General features: G+C 38.5%; 1 protein-coding gene across 1 annotated transcript in view; it reads right to left on the bottom strand.

The window, feature by feature from the left end:
- EXOC2 (exocyst complex component 2) overlaps positions 1-24,925 on the bottom strand; it is a 396,050-nt gene that overhangs the window by 233,148 nt on the left and 137,977 nt on the right. Inside the window, exons 11-12 of the mRNA XM_007935377.1 lie at positions 22,452-22,577; positions 14,805-14,929 (exon numbers count right to left, since the gene is read on the bottom strand). Coding sequence (XP_007933568.1) covers positions 14,805-14,929; positions 22,452-22,577 — 251 coding nt within the window. The remainder of the gene's footprint in view (positions 1-14,804; positions 14,930-22,451; positions 22,578-24,925) is intronic.

The following is a 24,925-nucleotide window of genomic DNA, read 5'->3' as shown; positions in this document are numbered from 1 at the left end:
TCCTTCTGCCTAGTCCGCCATCTTGCCCCGCCTCTCTAGAATGACTACTTCTTGATCTATGTACGGGTTCTTCATGAGCACAATTCAGTATTCTGAAATTCCCATTCTTCACAATGTTATTCATAATTCGTTATGATCCACGCAGTCAAATTCCTTTGCATACTCAATAAAACACAGGTAAACATCCTTTTTCTCAAGTTTTAGCCAAGAGATTCTTCTGAATCTGGTTAAATCTCTATATATACACATGAAGAGTGTAAAATAATAGTAGTAACAGTAGTATCAGAACTTGTCTAATTTCATAGGTGACAATGAGGTGGCACTCAGACATACCTCCACTCTTCAAACTAATTACCAAATCTGACACTGGCTGTACCTCCCACAGCACTCTCTACTTCTCTTCTAGGTTTGATAAGCCATTGCAAAGGCAACACAGCACTCAAAGACCATACTTTAAGGGGTTATTAACGAAGTAACAGAGTACAACTTAGGATCAGGAAGGAGGTAAGCAAGATCTCCCTTCTTCAGTGCACAACAGCTCTCTCAACTCCTCTTGGCTGAGCAGGCCTCCACTCAGCCACCTAAGGACAAGTTCCTTTTAGAATCCTGTGGACAGGTGCCCTTTGGTCCTGTTATCACCATTGAGTATGCCTCTAGGCCTTTTTGGGGTCTGTTTCTGATTGCTCTGTTGCTGGGCCCCTTCTTGGCCTGCTGCTGCTTTCAGTGTTACAGCCTTTGGCCTGTGTTACAGCTTTTTTTGAGATTCCTTGCCTTCTCTCTCTCTCTGTTTCTTTTTTCTTTCTGCTTCTTCCTGCTGCTTCTCTTCCTGCTTCTGTCTGTCTCAAAAACCTTGTGAGGTTGGCTGCTTATATCTACAACTCGTCATTTTCAAGGCATGGGTCTCCTATCAGGGCTACAAAGTGACCAATACCCTCTTGGTAGGACATAGACACTTTGTTTGCATAGTATGTTGACCAATACCTACAAGGTGCACACCAATCACAGGACAGGATGAAGTCCAGGGCCAAACAAAAAACATGAAACCTCAAGTTGTTTACAAATTACCCATGATATATCAACTGACCTGGATAAAAGTAAAAATCCTCTAATAAAGAAAATTAGGGCAAAGGTAACTCCTCCGGGCTTAGTGGAAAAATTTCTCAAACTATTTTTCAAAACAACCAAAGCAAAAGGCTACATAAAGGGTATCCAAAACATATCTGATGAATAAATGGTAAGCTGGGGTTAGAGCTCTGCAGGCTCTCATTAAGTCTATCTAAGAAAGCACAAGTACCCTGAAGACCACTGAACTCAGTGTCATCGAGTTGATTCGACCCATGGCAACCCCTCTGTGGGTTTCTGCTGCAGTATCTCTATGGAAGTAGATTGCCCAATCCTCCTTCTGAGGAGTGGCTGGTGGGTTTGAACCACCAGCCTTCCGGTCAGCAGTCAAATGCCTTAGGCACTACACCACCAGTTCTAAAAGCCTTCTTTAAAAAGCACTGCACTGTGGGCCTCAACATGACAGACTGGCCCTTTAAAGGAGATCTGTCTCACACAATCCTACATGATATACTCCTAAAATAGCTAGCACACTCAATTCTTCTCCTGGAGGCTAAAGAAGTCAATAGAAGGGATAGGCAAAGGTGTGTGAGTTTCCTGTGGGTACTGGAGGTTGGAAAGACTGTTGCTGGCTGCTAAGAAGACTGGTGTCCATGGAGTATCACTATGGGTCACTATGAGTCAGATTTGACCCAATGACAGTGGGTTTGCTTTGGTTTGTCTTATTTTTAAAACAAAACCTAATCTTGCAACATAAAATCAATTTGAATTTATATGAGGCATGAGACTCTTTAAAATGCTGATTCCTACTGTTTAAAAATATTGAAGCTTTAAATATTTTCATCCAAAAATACACTGTATTAAAATATATCTAAAGGTGAGATCTTAACCTTCTACTCATTATTTCGTTAACTAAAAATCTTAACGCTTTCCTGCACACACAGACCAAAACTACTTTGTGGTAAGACCAACGGCTAGATTTCACTGTTTTGATTCACATATGTTACTTCACATGGGTTTGACTGGTTTGTGGAACTGATTATTTTTTAAACTGCTGGAAACACCATCTAAATCTTCAACGGACAATCTTTTAATAAAACAAGAGTTATAGAACAAGAAAAATAAGAAGAAAATTTTTTTTAAATATTACAAAACTTTTTAAAATTAAGTTAAATTGTTATCACCTCTTAGCAACCCTATGTGACAGAGTAAAACTGCTCCACAGGACTCCCTAAGCAGTAATATTTACAGGAGCAGACTGCCAGGTCTTTCTCCCACAGAGCCAGTGGGTGGGTTTGAAACACCAACCTTTTGGTTAGCAGTCCACTTAACCATTATGTCACCAGGGCTTCTTACAAGATTAAATACTATCAAAAGCCCCAGAATTCCTACCAGTATTAATTTAATTATTTCCAAGTTTCATTCGTAAGACTCACATGTGTGAACACACTTTCATAATTCCTTCATTCCTTTGCTATATGTCTAGCTTTTCAATGGAAGATAAACAGTTTTAAAATATGCCTAAATCTGTAAAGATAACTATATTTAATTAATAATTTATTACTATAAACTTTTGAGAAATCTTTATAAACTTTAATAGGCAGAAATATCATTGACATATCAACTCAATACAACTAATTAAAGTCATTTTTTCAGTGCTAGTGTTGTTCATGAGTTCTGAAATAGTTCATTTATTTTCAATCTCTAAGCAAATATTTCATTGACATTTTTACTAAAACCAGGTATGACCTGTTAGAAAAAAAAATGTATTCCCTTTGCACTTAAATATCCCAAATAAAAACTTTTAAGGATTTTACAAATTCTAAAACTTGAAACAAGCTAACTGCTGGCCAAGTTGATGGACAATGTACAGGAGCTGATGAGAGTGGGAGTAAACACTCAAGGGAAACCAATCACTGGGCTTAAAATCCATTTCCTAAGGGACTAATTATTTAGATGAGTTGCTCTCTCTTGGCATTATTCAGCACTACTCTTATCAGTCCAGCATTTTTTACACTATTCACATTTGACTGGTAACGAGAAGGTTGGCAGTTCAAATCCACCAAACACTGTGGAAGGAAGACTGAGAAATCTACTTCTATAAAAGATTTACCACTTCAGAAACCCAAAGGAGTCACTATGAGTCACAATCGACTCAATGGCAGTGAGTTTAATTTTTTATTTTTTGGTTTATTAAATATTTACTGAATACTAACTATGTGCCAGGGTGATGAGATTTTAAATAATAGAATAAATATTTATTTGAAAAAAATAAGTTGCTGTTGTTGTTAGGTGCCAACTCACATATCTGACAGACACTGCTACAAGCACTTCACTTTGTTCAGTCATTTAATCCTCACAACCAAACCTATGGAAGTAGTACAGAGAAGTGAGTCAAAGCTAGTAAATGATCTATATCAGGTGGCACTAGTGTTCTGTAAGACAGGCTGTGACAACTCTGCCCATTGGCACTGATATGGAAGCACGCAGCCTTCCCCATTCTCATGGGTAGTCTGGTTGCAGATGGCTCAGATAAGGAAAGAAGTCATAACACAGTGGTGCAGCTGTCACCACGCAGCAAAAAAAGAAACCCAAAGCCCATGCTCAGCGCACTGAACCATACAACCCTCATCAAGCCAAGATTAATGAAAATGCAGTGATAGGTGACATGCTGAAAGTACAGCATAGCATAAAGAAAACTTTTCAGGACACCTGCAAAGCTGAAATTAAAGCATTCTCTAAGCCAGCAATAAGCCACTTTGTACTTAAGAAGACCAGCTAAATCCTACAATCACTTTTTGAAAGCACTTTCTCCGTACACTTATCTTCTCGACAGATCTTTTATTTAACCAAGTGACATGAGAGGAAGATATGAAAGTTGTGACATACATTATTTATTCGTATAACTTAATATTTGGATATTTAGTTAAAAAGTAAACTAACTACTGAAATCAAAGGAAGAAAAAATACATTGATAAGTCATGTTTAAGAGATTTAGGATGCCCGTTTTTCATGCACTAACTGTTAAATTAAGTAAATTTAATGGTTTAGACTAGTAATTATTCAGATAAACCAAGATCCAAGGATCTAGTAGGTTTAAGGGGAGCTCTGGCAGTGTAGTGCCTAAGGCACTTGACTGCTAACCAGAAGGCTGGCGGTTCAAACCTATCAACCATTCTTCGGAAGGAAGGTTGGACAATCTACTTCCATAGTGATACTGCCTGGGAAACCCAAGGAGGGGGTGCTATGAGTCGGGTCCGACTCCACAGCACATAACAACAACAACAACAGTAGGTTTAAGAGAAAAGAGAGACAATAACAAGTAAGAAGTTAAACAGACAAAGGGGGAAAAAGTCCTGAGACAACAACTCAGTTTCTTTATCACTAGCATTACTTCATGTCTACAGACAAACAGGACTGGACAAATCCCTGCAGAATCCACACTGACCACAATTTGCAGGGGAGGAAAGGTCTTGAACTACAAAAGCTGTTCCTTTGTACAAAACAGCAAAGATGGCTGTAACACTTATTCACATTGACCTTCTGTGCTGACAACTGAAAAGAAGCCTTCAGTCTCAGGAAGATCCCTCAATCTCCTATATTTCACAGGACTGTGAAGAACTCTCCCATGGAGGAGACTTCACACCAGAGTTAGACCTCTTTATCTTCCAAGACAAGAACTCCCTAGAAGCTCTGGGCAAAGCATGCTATAAGGCACATTCCCAGGACCCTTTCATTAAGCACTCTGAATGAGATTATAAAGTGATGAATCTAATTTCCACATATTACACAGAAAAGTCAGTTGTTACTTTATGTTCATACTTTCTATGCTACCAATTACGTTACGAATAAGATGCTAAGTAAATGTGCAACTTATGAAAATTTAAAGGCTTGTAAAAAAAATTCTGCAGGCTGATCATAATGTGACTAGATTTTATGACCTTTAAATTCTTTCCAAATAGGAAACTCCAAAATTACATGGATTATTTTGGACCCATGTGCAAACTACCAACATTTTATTTTATTTATTTAGAGAGAGAAACTGTCTCACTTTATTGTTCTCCAATTCCATACCCCATAGCTACTGTTAAAATGGACGTGTATTCTTCCAAACCTTTTTTTTTTTTTTTTTAATTGTGCTTTAGGTGCAAGTTTACAGAGCAGAATTTTGTTTTACATTCAATATTTCGTGTACATTTGGTTTCACTCCCCAATTACCATCCCCAACCCTAACCCACTCACATCCACTCCCTAACCAGTAACATCCCCACCCTGTGTCCCTCATAGTTATGGACTCCTATGTGCCATGCATTTCCTCCATGTGAATGTTGCCCCTTGGGTGTCCCATGGTCAATTGCTCCAAGGGATACATCTCCATAGAGTATGTGGGTGCATCACCCTGGGTTGAGTGGTCTGCGTGTATGTCTTATTTACTATTAGTCTAAGAGCTAGCCCCTGGGAATGAGTTTTATTCCAGGCCTGAAGTGTATCCCAAGACTATAGTATTGGGGGTCCCACCAGAGTCCATCCGACCAGTAATTCTGGTCATTATTTTGTTTTGGGATTTTGTTCCATGTTTTTCCTCCCACTCTATCCAGGATCCCCAGTTTTGATCCTTTCCCCAGTGGCTGGCATTGGTAGCCAGGCATCATTTAGTTCTTCTGGTCTCAAGGTCCATCATGTCCTAGGGATGATTGCTTCCAAAAGTCCTTAGTTTTTTTTTTTTTTTTTTGTACTTTTCTTCACTTCTGATGATAGGAGATCATTAGCTGCATCTTAGATGCCCACTTGAAAGCTTTTAAGACCCCAGTTGCTACTCACCAACGTAGACTGTGGAACAAGATTTTTATGTAATTTATTGTGCCAACTGAGTCTGGTGTCCCCCAATATTATGGACCTGAGTCTGTAGATCAGTTGGATCTCTCTCCCACAGTGTGTGGCTGTCTGTGAGAGATTGCTCTATGTCTGTCTTTTGTTGTTTCTGTAAGGATTGTGGGTATTTTCTATCACTGGTATCTGTGCAAGATCAGCCTCGCCTGAATCTATCCTTGGTCACTTAGAGTATAATCCTGTTCATTGACTCCCATCTGATCTTCTCAGATGTTTATGTGTCTATCTGTAGCCTAGTGTTTGGTGTTAATGATAATGCAGTATTGTGGATATACTGGTATTAATTCCTCCCATCTATATCTTATGTGCACAATTTGGTGTCCTCCCATTCTCTAATGTTACCATTGTTGTCACAGACTCTATCCATACCATCCCTCCCCTTACCCACTTCAGCGTGTGGCCCCCAACTAGCCCAAAATTAATCCCTTGCCTTTTCTCCCAACCCCGGTAACCTACAAAGTGAGTTCCCTTCCTTAAAAACAATCATTCCCTGCCTTTTTACAGTAATGGGCTCATACAATATTTGTCCTGCAATTGAAATATTTCAGTCAGCATCATGTCCTACAGGCTCATCCACGTTGTGAGATGATTCTCATATCCTTCATTGTTCTTTAATGTACCATAATATTTCATTGTGTTAATGTACCATATTTTGGTTATCCATTCATCCGCTGATGGCATTTAGGTTGTTTCCATCTCTTCGCTATAGTGAATTGTGCTGCAATGAACATAGGTGTGCATGTCTGTTCGTGTCCTGCCTCTCACCTCTTCAGGATAGATTTCTAGTAATGGAATTGCTAGAACAAATGGTATTTCTATTTTCAGTTTCATATGGAAACACCATACCATTTGCCACAATGATTGTACCATTTTACAATCTCACCAGCAATGCACAAAAGTTCCAATCCGCAACCTCACCAGCATTTGTCATTTTCTGTCCTGCTGAACTTTATTATTGCTGGGGTGAGATGATATCTCATCATTGTTTTGATTTGCATCTCTCTAATGACTAAAGATCACGAGCATTTCCTCATGTCTTTGTTGGCCACCAGCAAATTGTCCTTAGTGTCTGTTCAAGTCTCTTGCTCATTTTTGAATTGGATTGTTTGTCCTTTTGGTGTTGAGGTGTTGAAGTTTTCTATAGATTTTGGAGATAAGTCCTTTGTCAGACATGTCACAGGCAAATATTTTTTCCCAATCTGTAAGTTCTCTTTTTACCCTTTTGACAAAGTCTTTTGATGTGCATAAGAATTTTTAAAAGGTCACAGTCATCAAGCTTCTCTTCGACCTCCTGTACATTCTGGGTTATGTTTGATAGTATATTTATGCCGTAAATTAGGGCTCCTAAATTTGCTCCTATTTTATCTTTGATGGATTTTATAGTGTTGGGTTTTACATTTAAGTCTTTGATCCAACTTGAGTTTGTTTTTGTGTATGGAGTGAGGTATGAGTCTTATTTCATTTTTCTGCAAGTGGATATCCAGTTTTTGCCAGCACTATTTGTTAAAGAGGTTAGCTCTTCCCCATTTAATGGGTTTTGGACCTTTGTCAAAGATCGGTTGCCCATAGATGGATGGGTCTATTTCTGGGCTTTCGATTCTGTTCCATTGCTCTATCTATCACTGTACCAATACCATGCTGTTTTGACTACTGTGGCTGTAGAGTAGATTTTAAGATCCAGGAGTGTGAGATCTCCCACTTTGTTCTTCTTCAGAAGTGCTCTCTCTGCTTATCCAAGGTCTCTTTCCTTTCCATATGAAGTTAGTAATTGGTTTTTCCATGTCATTAAAAATGTTGTTGGCATCTGGTTCGAGATTGCATTAATGTGTACACTGCATTAGGTAGTACTGACATTTTCACAATATTCAGTCTACCTATCCATGAACAAGGCAGGTTCTTCCATTTATGTAGAGCCCTTGTTGTCTCCTGTAGTAGTGTTTTATAGTTTTCTTTGTATAGGTCTTTTGTGTCTCTGGTAAGATTTATTCCTAGATATTTTATCTTTTTAGTAGCTGTGGTAGTTATGTTTGTGTGTCAACCTGGCTGGGCCTGGTTGTGTGGCTGGGCAGCTGGTGGTAGTATTCCCTATGATGAGACTGGTAATCAACTCCACAGTGGAAGCTACTGGGAGAAGCTGAGTAGAGCTGCCTTTGGGTATGTGGTCTGCTTCCTGTATATAAGGAGAAGCTTTGGGAATGGTCTTTAGCCTATGGCATGCTTGGACCCTGCATGTAGCTGTGTTGTTGCTCAGCAGCCTGCGATGCTCTGCCGACCTTGGGACTTAAGTTAATGGCCTGCCATGTGGTTTGGTAACATCGGGACTGTGTCTTTTTACTTGTCAACTTTGGGGCTTCTCAGCCTCAGCAGTCAGCAGCCGTCTGAGTGAAGAAATGCAGAGCTGGACCCCAAGGTTGAGGGGCTTTCACCCAGCCCCTAGAGCCTGGCACTCTGAAATTGGACTTAAAGCCTCCAAATTGTAAGAATAAACTCCTGTTTGTTAAGGCCATCCACATTTGTGGTATATTATTGTCAGAGTGGCACTAGGTAACCAGAACAGTAGATATTGTAAATGATATTGTTTCCCTTATTTCTTTTTCAGAGGTCTCCTTGTTGGTATAAAGGAATCCAATTGATATTTTTATGTTGATCTTGTGTCCTGCCACTTTGCTGAACCTCTCTATTAGTTTCAGTAGTTTTTTGCTGACTCTCTTGGGTTTTCTATGTACAGGATCTTATCATCCACAAATAGAAATAGCTTTACTTCCTCTTTGCCAATTTGTATGCCTTTTATATCTCTTTCTTGCCTTATTGCCCTGGCCAGGCCTTCCAATACAATGTTAAATAGGAGTGGTGATAGAGGGCATCCCTGTTTGGTTCCTGTTCATAAGGGAAATGCCTTCAGTCTTTCTCCATTAATAATGATGTTGACCATTCGCTTTGCATATATACCCTTCATTATGTTGAGGAATTTGCCTTCTATCGCTATTTTGCTGAGAGTTCTGAACAGGAACGGGTGTTGGATCTTATCAAATGCCTTTTCTGCATTGACTGATATAATCATATGGTTCTTTTCTTTTGCTTTGTTTATGTGGTGGATTACATTGATTGTTTTCTGATGTTAAACCATCCTTGTATATGAATCCCACATGGTTAGGATGTATTATTTTTTGATATGTTGTTGGATTCTGTTGGCCAGGATTTTGTGGGAGATTTTTGCATCTATATTCATGAGGGATATTGGTCTGTAGTTTTCTTTTTTTAGTGGTGTCTTTCCCTGGTTTTGGTATTAGTATTATGCTTGATTCATAAAATGAGTTTGGAAGTATTCCATCTTTTTCTATGTTCTGGAATAGCTTGAGTAGTATAGGTGTCAACTCTTCCCTGAATGTTTGGTAAAATTCTCTAGTGAAGCCATCAGGGCCAGGACTTTTCTTTGTGGGGAGGTTTGTTTTTTTTTTTTTTTTAATGATCTGTTCAATTTCTTCTTTTATTATGGGTCTATTCAAGTATTCTACCTCTGAGTGGGATAGTTTAGGTAGCTCTTGTGATTCCAGAAACTTGTCCATCTCTTCTAGATTCTCAGATCTGTTGGAATAGTTTTTCATAATATTCTGTCAATATCTTTTTTATTTCAGTTGGTTCTGTTGTGATGACACCCTTTTCGTTTACTATTTTTGTAACCTGCATCTTCTCTTTATTTTATTAGATTTGCCAGTGATTTGTCAATTTTGTTAATTTTTTCAAAGAACCAGCTTTTTTGTTGTTGTTGATTTTCTCTATTGCTTTTTGTTTTCTGTTTCATTTATTTCTGCTCTGATTTTCATTATTTCCTTACTTCTAGATACTGTAGGATTCTTTTGTTTTTCTTTTTCTAGTTGCTGGAATTGTTAAGAGTGTTGGTTGTGTTCCTTTCCTCTTTTTTTTCGTTCTTGTGATTCCAGAAACTTGTCCATCTCTTCTAGGTTCTCAAATCTGTTGGAATACAGTTTTTCATAATATTCTGTCAATATCTTTTTTATTTCAGTTGGTTCTGTTGTGATGACACCCTTTTCATTTACTATTCTTGTAACTTGCATCTTCTCTTTCTTTTATTAGATTTGCCAGTGATTTGTCAATTGTTAATTTTTTCAAAGAACCAGATTTTTTTTGTTGTTGATTTTCTCTATTGCCTTTTGTTTTCTGTTTCATTTATTTCTGCTCTGATTTTTATTATTTCCTTACTTCTAGATACTGTAGGATTCTTTTATTTTTCTTTTTCTAGTTGTTGGAGTTGTTAAGAGTGTTGGTTGTGTTCCTTTCCTCTTTTTTTTTATTGTATGCATATATTGTTATAAACTGACCTCTGAGTACTGCTTTTGCTGTGTCCCATTGGTTTTGGTACGATGTATCATTTGTTTGTAGGAATTTTTTATTTCACTTTTTATTTCATCTATTACCTAGTAGTTTTTGATCAGTATATTGTTCAGCATCCATGTTTGATATTTTTTCCTTGATCTTCCTATTATTAATTTCCCATTTTATAGCATTGTGGTCCAAGAAGATGCTTTGTAATATTTCAATGTTTTTGTATTTATTGAGGCTTGCTTTATATACTAACATATGATCTATTCTGGAGAATGACCCATGTGCACTGAAGAAGAATGTGAATTGTGCTTTTGTTGGGTGGAATGCTCTGTATATGTTTATGAGGTTGAGGTGGTTGATTGTGTTCTTGAGTTCTTCTGCATCTTTGCTGAGTTTTTTCCTACTTGATCTGTCTCTCCTTGAAAGTGGCGTGTTAAGTCTCTTAATCCTATTCTAGAGTTGTCTATTGTCCTTTTTAATACAATTAATATTTGCTTCATGTATTTTGGAGCACTTTTATTGGGTGCATAGATATTATTGTAATGGCTTCTTGGTCAATTGACCCTTTCAGCAGCATATAATGTTGTTCTTTGTTTCTTATGTTGTTTTTCACCTTAAAGTCTATTTTATCAGAAATTAATGTTGCCACTCCTGCTCTCTTTTTTTGGTTACCATTGGCTTGGTATTTTTTCCACCCCTTAGCTCTTAATTTGTTTTTAATCTTTGAATCTAAGGTGGGTCTCTTGTAGGCAGCATATTGATGGGTGTTCTTTTCTTATCCAGTCTGCCACTCTCTTTCTCTTGATAGGTGCATTTAGTCCACTGAGTGTAATTAGTGATGGGTATTACTAAAAAGGCAGGGAGGTCACGTGTTCTGACCTCCTCTAACCCCACAAGAGGAAGACAGAATCACTATCAGTAGCCCAAGGCCCATTCGTGTGAGGCCAGACATGCTGCCTCCCTTCAGCCCTTACACCAACCATTCCACCCGCAGCACCCAAAGTGTATCTGCCCGGTTTGATAATTCACTGCAGTGGCCACACAGAACTCACAGATTATGGGGTTTATTAGGGAAGCACCAGGCTACAATTCAAGTTCAGGAAAAAGGCTCAGTCTCTCTTCCAGCCCACCATCTCTCAGCCAAATCTCTCACAGTCTCTCCCCCAGCAGTGCTTATTCCTCAGTGTCTTACTCAGCAATGCATGTCTCTTGTGTCTCTTTCCAAGCAGCATGTGTCTCCCAGGAGTGCCTGTCTCTTTCAGCAGCCCATCTTCCTCAACCAGCAGGGAGAGAGAGCTCTGCCTCCAGGAGGCCTCCTTTTGAGCCTGGCAGAGTGGCCAAACTAGCCAATCATAGCATCAGAACTCTAAGCACCTGCGAGAGAGTGGGAACCTCCCAGAACATTGTTTTGTGCCACTCTCAACAGAAATACTTCAGGTAGACAACTTTAGCAATCAGGAGCTCCTCAGTTGCTCATAGCAAATCTCACCTTGGAGTTACAAAGACTTATGGGTAGAAACTCTGGTAGCATAGTGGCTAAGACACTTGCCTGCTAACCAGATGGCTGGCGGTTCAAACCCACCAGCCACTCCTCGGAAGGAAGGTTGGGCAATCCTACTTCCGTAGTTAACTGCCTCGGAAACCCAAGGAGGGGTCGCTATGAGTCGGGGCCGACTCAACGGCACATAACAACAACAACAATGGGTAGAAAAGCCACACTAAGTAATTTACTACACTGCAGGTATGAATTGATTGCTGTCATTCTATTGTGGTTTTTTGTCATGTTGTTGGAGTTTCCTTGGTCCATATACTTTTCTATAATGAGGTTTTTTTTTTTTTTTTTTCCCAGGTGTTTCCTCTCTTTTCTTCTTTATTGTTGGTTTTGTGCTTACTAAAAACCCTGTTCTTTTTTGTGGCTACCTTGGAGTGAATTCCAGTCTCTATATTTTTTGAACAGTCTGTTCTATGTGGACATTGTCCTGTTTTCCTCTCCATTTGGAAATTTGTACCTAGAATTTTTATTCCTTCTATTTGATTAGTTGCTGGTATCATGTGCAGATTGACTTCCTTGATTTTTAGTGTACTATGGTTTATGGTCTTATTTTGAGTGTCTTTTCTGATTTGGTTTTTGTGTTGATGTCATGTGTCCTGCTTTTGTCATTCTTTGTTGTGGGTTCTCTATTGGAAGGACTTCCTTAAGTATTTCTTGTGGGGCTGGTCTACTTTTCACAAAATCCCTTAATTTCTATTTGTCTGAGAATGTCTTGATTTCACCCGCATATTTGATGGGCAATTTGGCTGGATATAGGATTCTTGGTTGGAAGTTCTTTTCCTTCAGTGTTTTATATATGCCATCCCATTGCCTTCTTGCCTGTATCGTTTCTGCTGAGTAATCAGAGCTCAGCTTGTTTGTTTATTATAAAGAATATTTCTTTTTTCCCAGGAAGCTCATAAGATTCTTTCTTTGTCTTTGGTTTTGGGGAGTTTGATTATGATATGCTTTGGTGTTTTTCTCTTGAGATCTATCCTGTATGGGGTTCTTTGAGCTTCTTGGACAAATATCTCTTCTTCTTTCATGATATGGGGAAAGTTTTCTATTAGTAAGTCTTCCACAAGTTTTTCAAATGCTTTTTTTTCCCCCCTGCCTCTTCTTTTTCTGGAATTCCAATGAGGCGTATGTTGTTTCTTTTCATGTTGTCCTATATAACTCTTAGGTTCCCTTCATTTCTCTTAAATCTTCATTCTGATTTTTCTTCATACAGGCTGGTGTCCAGGGATTTATCTTCTAGTTGGGAAATGCATTCTTTAGCCAGTTCTAGCCTATTATTTTGTGCTTCCACTGTATTGTGTAATTCTGTAATTTTGGTATTCATTTTCTGGATTTCTAGCTGCTGTTTTTGTATGAGTTCTGATTGTATATTAATTTTGTTATTTTGTTCTTGAATGATATTCCTGAGTTCTTCCAGGGTACTGTCTGTGTTCTCCTTGATTCTGTTTGAGGTTTCCTTAAGCTCTTACATAGTTCTACAAACATAACTTCTGAATTCCTTCTCGGATAATTCTATTGCCTCCTCTTCCTCCATGTTTACTGAGACTTTTGTTTGGAATTTAACTTCCTTTTTTTTGTTTGTTTGTTTGAGGTTGCCTGTTATTTCCAAGATTTTTTGAAGTTGTCTTTAACTGTTATTTATGTATTGATTTGTTTTGTCTTGGTTTTATGTTTAATATTTTTGAAAAGGTGGATCTTGTATATTTTATTTTTTTTTTTTGGTTATTAATTCAGGTGTGCTGGGTTGCTCTGCAGTTTTCTCTGTGATGAGGAAATCATTGTGTGGAATGTGGATGCAGGTCTCTGTTCATCGTGAAGAGAGTTTAGGATTTGAGCTGGCAGGTGTTATGGTGGCTTAATGTGGTTTTTCTATTGGATGAGGTGGGGAGAGGTGGGGAAAGGAGGAAGAAAGAGAGAGAGGGGAAAAAAAAAAAGCTCCAAGGCACCAGTAGCCATTTCCAGGGCTTTGAGTAGGCTGCTAATGATGACTTACACTGTTACTCACAGGCCCACAGCTCAAGTTTGGCATGGACCCCAATTGTTGGGGGCTGCCACTTTCCTCCAGATTCAGACAACCATAAAAACCTCGCTTTCCAGGCCCCTTCATGCCAAAAAGCTGACCTAGGATAGTTGCCCCTGGGCCCACTCACTTGCAGCATAATTCCCCTCTCTGCTACGGATTCAGTGGCATCCAGAGCCTGAGTGGTCTCTGCTCCCTCAGAGTGGTCCCAACTTTACCAATAAAAGCAGGTGCTGAAGGTAGATTTGTGGAGTGGCTGCAGGTCCTCCAGTGCATTCTCTCTACTGCCTCAGGGAACTCTCTGATGCCCCATCTTGCCAGCCAGTCGGCACTTCACAGGGCAGGATCGCCTGTTTTCATTCTTTCCAGGTAATTGAACTGCCCCTTTCTCCTTTCTAATCCTACTCCCTTGAGTTTGGCATAGTCTGACTTAATGAGCTGTTCAAAGTACCGAATCTCCGCTTCAAACTGCTGCATCTACTTTTTCAGGCACTAAGATGCTAGAGGGAACTAACATGTGTGCTACATGAAAGACACCATCATCTTCCTCCCCCCAACATTTTATTCTTCTTTTATAATCTGTGCACTGTACAAGTTCATCCACGACTTGGCCTAACTGGCAATATACTCAATTCAGAACTCCTGAAAATACTAGAAGTTCTCTTTTTATCTTTTATTAACTATCTCATTTAATCCCCACAACTGCCTTTTGGGATATATGCTATTACTATTCTCTTTGTACAGGTTCTCAATCACTAAACAATTAAATAACTTGTGCAAGCTCATACAGTTATTAAGTCTTAATCTTATGATACCTGACAATGGTTACAGAGGTTCAGCCTTAGAGAAGGCTTTTAAAAATCACTTTTAATACAAAAGTTTTTAACTCTAAACATTGACAAGGGCTTAGTTTCATGTATGTCAAATTCTTATACGTACCTCACTGAAAAGGCTTCCATTAACATATGAAATCCAGAGCTTCCAGAAGTTAGGCAGCTGACTTAAGACAAGCTTGGTCAGTTTTTCAACAAACGCCACCCGGTGGGGAGTTTTGTATCTCCACGCTAAAGGAAGGAAAGAATAACATACTATGAATATACTTTTGAATCAAGAATAAAGTTCTATTTGAAAAGATTGCTGCTCCACTGTCTAAAAATAAAGTATACACTAAAATTTGCCAACATGTGTGTAGAAACAAGTGGTGCACCATTTTAGCTGCATGGCTTTACTTTGTTGATATAAAAATATTTTCTTTTTCATACCATATTACTGATGCCTTCCAGTACCTAGTCCATGTGAGTACACTATAAACCAGGGGTCTCCAATCTGCTTTTTGTTTCCCCTACTGATGAGGACAGACCTTATCTATGCACTATGGCTGACTAGCAGGGCAGGCACCACAGCAAAGAAGTCAGACAGGCAGAGCATCAAGAAGCAGGGGAGGGCATCTCAAAGGCAGCTTTAGCTTATCACCTGGTTGTCCTTAGGATGTCAAGGTCCCCTTCAGAAACTCATGTCTTCAAACAGCAAAATAAGGCAAAGGCAGAGGCTGCCCCATAGCCAGTAACTAAATTTGAAGCTTATATCAACCTTTTAGGAGACGTGTTGGTGCAGTGTTTAAGTGCTCGGCTGCTAACTGAAAGGTCAGTGGTTCAAACCCACCAGCTGCTCTGAAGAAGAAAGATGTGGCAGTCTGCTACCTTAAAAATTACAGCCTAGGAAGCCCTATGGGGCAGTTCTACTCTGTCCTATACGGAAGATATGAGCTGGAATCAACTTGATGGCAACATTTTTTTTTTCCAAATCAACCAGTCAAAAATCCCCACTACACATCCTAGTGGAGAAAATCCAGTAAGGAATCAAGTTGTCACACAGGAACATACTCCAGTGCAACCATGTCATGAATAACTCCTTCCATTGCATAGAAATTTAAGAAAAAAATAAAAACATTGATGCCTCTTAGGTTACATATCACTTAACCCAGTTATTGTAGTAACTGGGAAATAAGGAATTATAGATTTCTTATGGAAAGAATAAGTTCATGGCAATAAAAATAAAGGTACTCATTTAGGACCATTCACCATTTTATAATCTTTTCCCTCTTTCTTTACCTACTCATTATCATCTCCTGCACTTTCTTCCTGTTTCCTCTCTGTTTGAACCCTTACTTCCTTTTACTTACCTCCATGCTGTTTCCTGGTCCCCCTGCTGTTCTGCTTCTGAGCCAAGAATAGGAACACTACAGCATTGTCCCTACTATATCTCAGCTGGATCACTGAACTAATGGCACAGTAATAATCAGGAATGCTTTAAGGGTCAAGTTCTACCCGCTATGCAGCAACTTCAAAGACAGGTCAGCGACATATTAGGGAAATGTCAAGAGAAGGCAGGGAGAGTTTCATTAACTCCTTCCTCTTAGCCACCAACTTCCCTAGCAAAAAGTTTTGTTGTCATTGTTATTCAAGTGGGGGACAAGTGTACTTTATTTTTAAGTGCTTAATACTTTTTTGAACAGTTAGTACTCTGTTAAAAAAAATAAAATTAAATAGATATATACCTATCCCCATCTTCATAATTCCCGACCCCAGTCAGAAGAAACCACTGTCGTTAGTTTCTTGTGATTCTGAAGTGTTTTATACATGTAACAACAACAACAAAAACCCCCATCCCACAGCCAATGAGTCACTTACAACTCAGAGCAACCCCTTGGGTGCAAATATATGCCTCACAACTGTTCTTTTCACCTGTTTTTGTTTGTTTGTTTGTTTTTAAATACAAATGCATTCTAAATATACTCTTTTGACCCTTGGCTTTTTCCAGTAACAATACATCCTAGAGTTCTTTATGTATTCATATATAAAGCCCTTTTTCCATTTCTCCCCACAGTTACACAGTATTTCATAGTTTGGATGTATAATAATTGAACTTAAAAAAAAACCTCAATGCCATCAAGTGGATTCCAACTCACAGCGACTTCCATTGGGTTTCCAAGGCTGTAAATCTTTATAGAGGCAGACTACCTCATCTTTCTCCCATGGAGTAGCTGATGGATTCAAACCACCAACCTTTTGATCACAGCCAAATGCCTTAACCATTATACCACCAGAGCTCCTTATAATTTAACTAGTCTCCTTCTAATAAACAAAATTGTTACCGATCTTTTGCAGTGAAAATTTATGCTTTAGCAAATAATTTTGATTCTGCAGCATTTAGCACTAATGCAAATGTAAGCGTAGAATAAATTCCCAGTATAGGAATTACTGGATCAGAGAGCATATGTAGTTGTAGCTTTGCTAGATATTATTAAATTGCCATCCATTGAGGTTATTTATATTTCTACCAGGAATGTGTGGAAATACGTGATTATAACCTCACCAATGAACAAACCAAACAAACACCAAAACAAAATAAACACTGCTTTGGGGGCCAATCTGCTATCTCGTGACAGTGTCATATTGTCTTTTTTTCCTTTTAAATATGAGTGAAGTTAAGCATGTATTCATATGCTTAAGAGCCATTTAGAGTTCATTTCTGTGGTGTCTAGAATTTCAAGTCCCTGGGTGGCACATTTACATTAGTCTAAATAACTTAAAGGTTAACAGTGTGAACCCACCCAGAAGTGTCACAAAAGAAAGACCTGGCAATCTAATTCCACAGAGACTACAGCCAAGACAGCTTATGGAACAGTTCCACTCTGTAACATATTGGTTACCATGAGTTGGAACTGACTCAAGGGTATGGGCAGAGCCTCTTTATTAGGGATATTAGTCCTTTGTCTATGATATGAGTTGTGAGAGAATGTTTTGACACTTTTTTTTTTTTTTTTAAACAATTTATTATGGTTTGGGTACAAGTTTACAGAGCACATTAGTTTGCCATTTAATAATTCATACACATTTTGTTCTGTGCAATTAGTTACAGGTATTATGAGCTGAACTATGCCCTCTGAAAAGGTATGTTAAGTCCTAAATCCTGTACCTATGAATGTGACCCTGACTTAAAAAAGAGTCTTTGAAGATATTATCAGTTGGGTTAACATGTTACCATGGTAATAATAACTGATAATACTGCAGTACAATCAGTTGCCAATGATTCTTGATTCATGGTGAACCCATATGTGTCAGAGTAGCACTGGGCTCTAGAGGGTTTTCAGTGGCTAATGTTTGGTAAGCAGATCACCAGGACTTCTTCAGAGGTGGACTTTCTGTCTCTTAGTGGACTCAAATCTCTAACTTTTCAGTAAGCAACTAAGTGCATTAACTGTTTATACCACCTAGGGCCTGGGTCCTAATTCTGTATGACTGATGGACTCATAAAAGAGGAGAATAGAAACATAGACTGGCTAAGAATGATGCCTTGTGATGCTTCAGCTGCTAGCCAAGAAATATCTGAAGGCTAGGAGAGAAACCTGGAACAGATTCTCCCTCAAAGCCTCAGAAAGGATCAGTGAGGGGGATGCTCGTGAGTTCTCAACTCCCAGACTCCAAAACTGTGAGACAATAAATTTCTGTTCCCATAAACCACCAATATGTGGTATTTGTTCCAGCAGCCTGAGGAAACCAATATAGCAGATTAACTGGTAAAATTATTTTGCCTGAGTTCATTACAGTATGAAATGTTAATATACTTATTAAATAATCTTGTTAGATTATCATACTGAGTGGGAAGTCCTGGAATTACTTAAATGTGCTAGTCTTCAATCATCAAAGTTCATCCTGGAAAACAGCTGGGGTTGCTGGGACATCCTGCCAGTGAGAGAACATTTCTTGATCTCATGTATTAATTGATACTTTTCTTACTTGCAAATTCTTTTGTTTGTATGCATGCATGAATCGTGTGTTTGCAAAGAGTCCCTGGGTGGTGTAAACAGTTAAGTGCTCTACTGCTAAGTGAAAGGTTGGCAGTTTGAGTCCACCCAGAGGTGTCCTGGCAATCTGCTTCTGAAAGGACACAGTCTTGAAAAGCCTATGGAGTAAGTTCCATTCTGCACATATGGGGTCATCATGAGTCAGAATCAACTTGAAGACAACTAACAACAACGTATATATGTATGCATGTAATGAGAGCCCCCCACACACACCGCTTCTTCTAAGTCTACTTCATCAAAATTCTGAACATTTTAACCAAAAAATGAACTTAGATTTTCCTTTTTTACTGAATCCAACACATCCTAGTTAAATTCCCACATGCTAAGTCACTGATAAAATACTTTTAAAGTTAGTATCAGGAGCTCTGGTAGCATAGTGCCTAAGGCAGGCACTTGACTGCTAACCAGAAGGCTGGCAGTTCAAACCCACCAGTCAGTCTTCGGAAGGAAGGCTGGGCAATCTACTCCCATAGTGATACTGCCTTGGCAACCCAAGGAGGGGTCACTATGAGTCAGGTCTGACTCGATGGCACATAACAACAACAACAACAAAGTCAGTATCAGTGACTGATGAATGGCACCAAGGGGATAGGGCGGGAATGTTCAAATTTTTCAAAAGAAAGTTCAAATCATGCAGGCTCATAAACCTTGTGTTGGTCACAAAATCAAGAATGAGCTTCTTCAACTTTATTTATATATATTGTTGGAATCAAATCGATGGTGGTAGGTTTGTTTTCAGTTTACTACATGTTTATTGTAAATAATCTATACCATTTAATTTCAAGGAAAATTAAATTTGAATTATTTGACTTCCACTTGTAGCCATGATTGAGCAACAGGGACTTTCTGAGTAAAAAAAAAATGAAAACAGGAGATCGAGGAGGATGAGGTGACTGGAAATTGCAGAAGAAAGTACTGGAAAGGAAGGAGCTATTAGAAATAAAGCTCCAGGAATCTGCATCTTCTTTAGTCTTTGCTGAGTTCTAGGCCCTGTATATGTAGAGTGAAGATTCACAAAGACAGGCAGAGAATGATCAAGGAATTGTAAACTAAACAATTCTCAGAAATCACACAGGGCAGGAAGATATTCTAGATTTTGGCAGTCAAAGCTAATAGTCTTCAGCAATTACCTGAGGCATTTAGTAGAGAATCAAGGAGTCATGACATAGTAGAAGGGCTGAAGAAGGCTACTCTAGATCTGCACCAGCAAAGCTTAACAACAGGCCAAATTGATGGGTAAATAACTGCCTGCTAAAACAAAGCCCAGCACTCTTTAAAGGAAGACAACAAAATCCAGACACGCAACACTGTAACATTCATAATGTCTGGAATACAATTTAAAAAATGTATTGCACATGCCAAAAAGCCGAGAAATGTGAACCATAACCAGAAACTATGAGAAAAATAAGTCAATAGAAATAGATTGAGAAACAGCAGGGTTAACAGACAAGAACATTTAAAAAGCTATTAAAACTATAATAAAATATTTAAAGGAATATGAAAATGATGAGAAAAGAAAGAGGGACCTTAAAAAGATGAAAAATGGAGTATCTGAAAGAAAAAAAAAGGCGGGGGAGGGGAGAACAGCTAGATGTCTAACACACATATAATTGGGAGATCCAGAAAAAGGTAAGGGAGCAGAAAAAATGTTTGAGAAAACCATGGCTGAAAAATTTCCAAAACTGATGAAAATTATAAACTCAAAGATCTAAAAAGCTCGACAAAACCCAAGCAGGATAAATATGAACCATTCAAGATGATATAATTCATTACAGTCAGCCTCAAGTATAATTTCTAATTTGGCATAGTGCCTAAGGCATTTGACTGTTAACCAGAAGGCTGGCGGTTCAAACCCATCAGCCACTCCTCGGAAGGAAGGTTGGGCAATCTACTTCCATAGAAATACTGCCTTGGAAACCCAAGGAGGGGTAGCTATGAGTCGGATCTGACTCAACGGCAGTGAATTTGGTTTTGGTTTTTCGAATTGATAAAATCCTGGTAGCAAGACAACTGATGGCAGTGAATTACAGGCATACTTCTGAGATATTGTGCATTCAGTTCCATACCACCACCACAATAAAGTGAGTATCACAATAAAGTGAGTCACACAATTTTTTTTTCCAAGTGCATGAAAAAGTTGTTTACACTATATTGTAGTCTATTTAATATGCAATAGTAAGAAAGAGTTTCAAATATTGTGAGAATACCAAAATGTGACACAGATACACAAAGTAAGCAGACTTGCTCAACACAGGGTTGCTACAAACCTTCAATTTGTAAAAAATGCAGTATCTGCAAAGTACAATAAAGTGAAACAAAATAAAACAGGTATGCCTATAGATAAGAGCAGATTAAAACTGATTTATTGTACTACTAATTAAGGGAAGAAAATGTTTTATAAACTGAAGCAGGTTGAACTCTAGAGTCAGATCCAGGCTACATTTGCTGACAGGGCTACATGTTAAGACACCATACCACAGAATGCAGAAACCAATAATTCCATTCCTTCGTTGTTTGTATCAGTGCTTGGTGGGCTGGACAGAAAATGGGAGCAGGATAAGAATAAAGAAAATAACCGTATGGAAATCCATTATTTAGTGCAAATGAATCACCCAGTTTTAAAATACTCTTACAATGGACATTCATGTTTATTAATGAAACTCTAGAAAAATCCCCTATTTCAATAATTATAAGACTAACATGAAGTACTTCAAACTAAACTTTAGAGGTATTAACCTTAACATAAAGTATCTTTATTACTAATTTGGATGTATTTTATCCATTACTGTGGTCATAAACAACCAGTGTTTGATACCATCTAATTTGGTACATGAATGTAGAATAACTAATACATCTTATATTTCATATAGATTAATAGTCAATAGTACATGGCAACTTTACAAAGTTAAAAAATACAAAATGTGACAATTTGAGATTATCTCAGAAAACTAAATGGTTATTAGCAATTAATTTCTAGTTTATTACAACCCATCCTTCCTTCCAAATCAAATTTTAAAATTCATTTAAAAAGTATCTTTTTTTCTGTATATTGTTGTTGTTGTTGCTATGTGCCATCAAGTCGGACCCAACTCATAGCAACCCCTCCTTGGATTTCCAAGACAGTATCACTACAGAAGTAGATTGCCCCATCTTCCTTCCAAGGAGTGGCTGGTGGGTTTGAACTGCCAGCCTTCTGGTTAGCAGTCAAGTGCCTTAGGCACTACGCTCCCCGAGAAAAATCAAAACGGACTTTAAATAAGATGAATAAACACTGTGCCCAACGACTTATAAAAAAATTCAAATGACATTTCTTTAATGTAAGATATAATACGTATTTTAACTATTTAAATTAAATTAATAGGTAATAAGCACAAGAGATGAAAGCTGGTGATACTGAGGAGTGGTAACACCAATAATTACTGAATTTTCTAAGAGAAGTAAGTTTAAAACTAGATGTTGTTGCTGTTGTTGTTATGTGCCATCGAGTCGGACCCGACTTACAGTGACCCCTGCTTGGGTTTGCGAGGCGGTATCACTACGGCAGTAAGTGTCCATCCAACCTTCCTTCCGAGGAGTGGCTGGTGGGTTTGAACCACCAGCCTTCTGATTAGCAGTCAAGTGCCTTAGGCACTACGCTACCAGAGCTCCTTTAAAACTACATGAGTACATATTTAAAAGACAATATGAGGAATGGGAACGAGATGGCAGTGCTTACTTACTATCATCTCTAAGGGACTGAAAGCTACTTCCCCTCTTGAGTGATGCTGTCTGAGTAAGATGACCCAGCACTGAGGAGCGCATATCATTATCGAGATCCAACATGGGGCTGTGCAGGCCTGGGCCACCTGGGAGAGAGAGACGATGCTTGTAAGCATTACATATATTCTTACTTAGCTGATTTTATGGACTACTTCTACAGGTTAGTTCTTGATCAACTGCTCCACTCTTTTAAATAAAGTGTTTATAAAGTAAAATCAGAAGTATTTTCTCTAAATTGTTTTTAAAAGTTATTCCCACCACGTCAGATTTGGAAGATACAATCAGTATTTTGGCTTAATAAAAAGATGTGACAAACCATGTGGTAGAGCTTATATATAATATATGAATGTACCTTCAGCAAATTGGGGGTAAGTGGGGGTACTTGTTGTTGTTGTTGTTATGTGCCGTCGAGTCGGCCCCGACTCATAGCGACCCCTCCTTGGGTTTCCGAGGCAGTTATCACTCCGGAAGTAGGATTGCCCAACCTTCCTTCCGAGAAATGGCTGGTGGGTTTGAACCGCCAGCCTTCTGGTTAGCAGTCAAGTGCCTTAGGCACTATGCTACCAGAGCTCCAGTGGGGGTACTATAAGCATAAAATTCCAGAGAAGAAATCAGTTTTTGAAAAACAACTTGTTGACACTTGTATAGAAAGTCACAGATTTCTGATTCTTCTATTTCTTTTATTTATTTAAAATTTATTGTGATTTGAGTGAAAGTTTACAGAGCACATTAGTTTTCCACTCAACCATACACACACATTTTGATTCATGTCACTGATTGCAATTGCCTCGATGTAATGGCACTTTTTCCGTTCCCTCCCTGTGCTTACCATTTCCATTTGTCCTTCTTTCCTATCCCTTCCTGCCTTCTGAGTTTTATCCTTGGGTAAATGCTGCCTTTGAGATCTCATATGATTGGTTCTAAGGAGTGCATACCTCCCTGGTGTTACTGTTCACATTGTAGGCCTGTCTACTGTTCGGCTTAAAGTTCAGCCACCAAAGAGTTCAGTTCTAGGCTTGAAGGGTACCCAAGGGCCCTGTCTCAGGGTTTCCACCTGTCTCTATTAGACTCTTCTACTTTTAATGGCATGGTACACAAACCTTCTCTGACTTCCAGAACACCCCCTTCTCTATTTGAATCCCCCATCCCATGAATGTGGGAATTTGATTCCGTGCTTCTATTGCCAATGCCAGTAACCTAGTTTGGGTGTTTTTCACTATACACAGGCAAGGCTTTAGACACTAGCATTTCACTATGGCCAAGAAATCTTTTGTGCCATGGATTAATTTCAATGAAATACTGCTTTCTTTATTCTCTTCCCAGAAGTCTTCCAGAAAACCCTCAGGGAAATGTCTAACCAGTGTTTTCCAATACAAATTACCTTGAGAACCAGGAGGTAATTTTTCTAAAGTGGATATCAAGAGCAAGTAGGAATGGAATCCCATATTGCTAAGGGAGGAAGTAAGGAAGGTGGTTTAAGTGATAGAAGTATGTCTAAGTCCATAGAGGTACCTAGAAACACCACTCTAAGCTCTTTAGCTGAGCATTCAAAGATCTTCAAAATAAAGTGAATTAAACAAATATTTACAGTGTCTTTACTGTCCATAAGATCCTTCAAAAATCTCCTTACGAAAATGTATCTTACATTTTCCTAACTTTTTCTCTCTTCTCAGCTTGAAAGGCCTCACTCATCCATTGTCTCCATCCATTTAAACCCTTTTCCTTCAAGACTCAGCTTGAGTTACAGCTATTCCATGAAACACCAGCTCAAAGTGTTATCTATCTTCTCTCCTTTCCAGTGGTAGTTTTAATGGATATAATTCATGTGTTTTTACAGTCTACGCTATATTGATAATCAACTCTAAACTCTATGGCTACCTCCAAAGCAGACTTTTTAGGGATAAAGACTGAATATTATATCTCTGTACTCCTCATATTCATTGCACCTTCCACAAATAACTCTGTAAATACATACTGAATGACTGATATTATATTATTCAATGAGAATTCTATTTCTTATTTTATAACTTCAAAAGCTTATGGATTTAGTTCCAGGTGCTAAAGATAAAACACATTTATGTGATTAAAACAATAATTTTATGCCACTGATAATGCTAGCTATTCAGTAACATTTAATAAGTATTCACTGAGTACTTTCTATGTGGCAGGAATTGTATGCCTTGAAGATAAAGTGATGATATGGTGTTTGCATTCTGGTGGTAGAGGCAGAAACTAAACAAATAAACAATGAACAACAAAAGTAGAGTAACAAGTGCACTGCAGAGATTGTACAGGGTGACATGATGTGACATGACATAACGGGTAACGGGATTAGGTGCTTACAGAGGGGCTGACTGCATGGGCTCCCCTCACCATGGGCCACTGCACATGGTACATTGCATACTCCCTCCTGTATCTTCACAATATCATCTTT

The sequence above is a fragment of the Orycteropus afer genome, unplaced genomic scaffold (assembly GCF_000298275.1).
Source record: "Orycteropus afer afer isolate SDZICR_OR568_19922 unplaced genomic scaffold, OryAfe1.0 scaffold00027, whole genome shotgun sequence".
NCBI classification, from domain to species: Eukaryota; Metazoa; Chordata; class Mammalia; order Tubulidentata; family Orycteropodidae; genus Orycteropus; species Orycteropus afer.
This window is presented reverse-complemented; position numbering and strand designations above follow the sequence as displayed.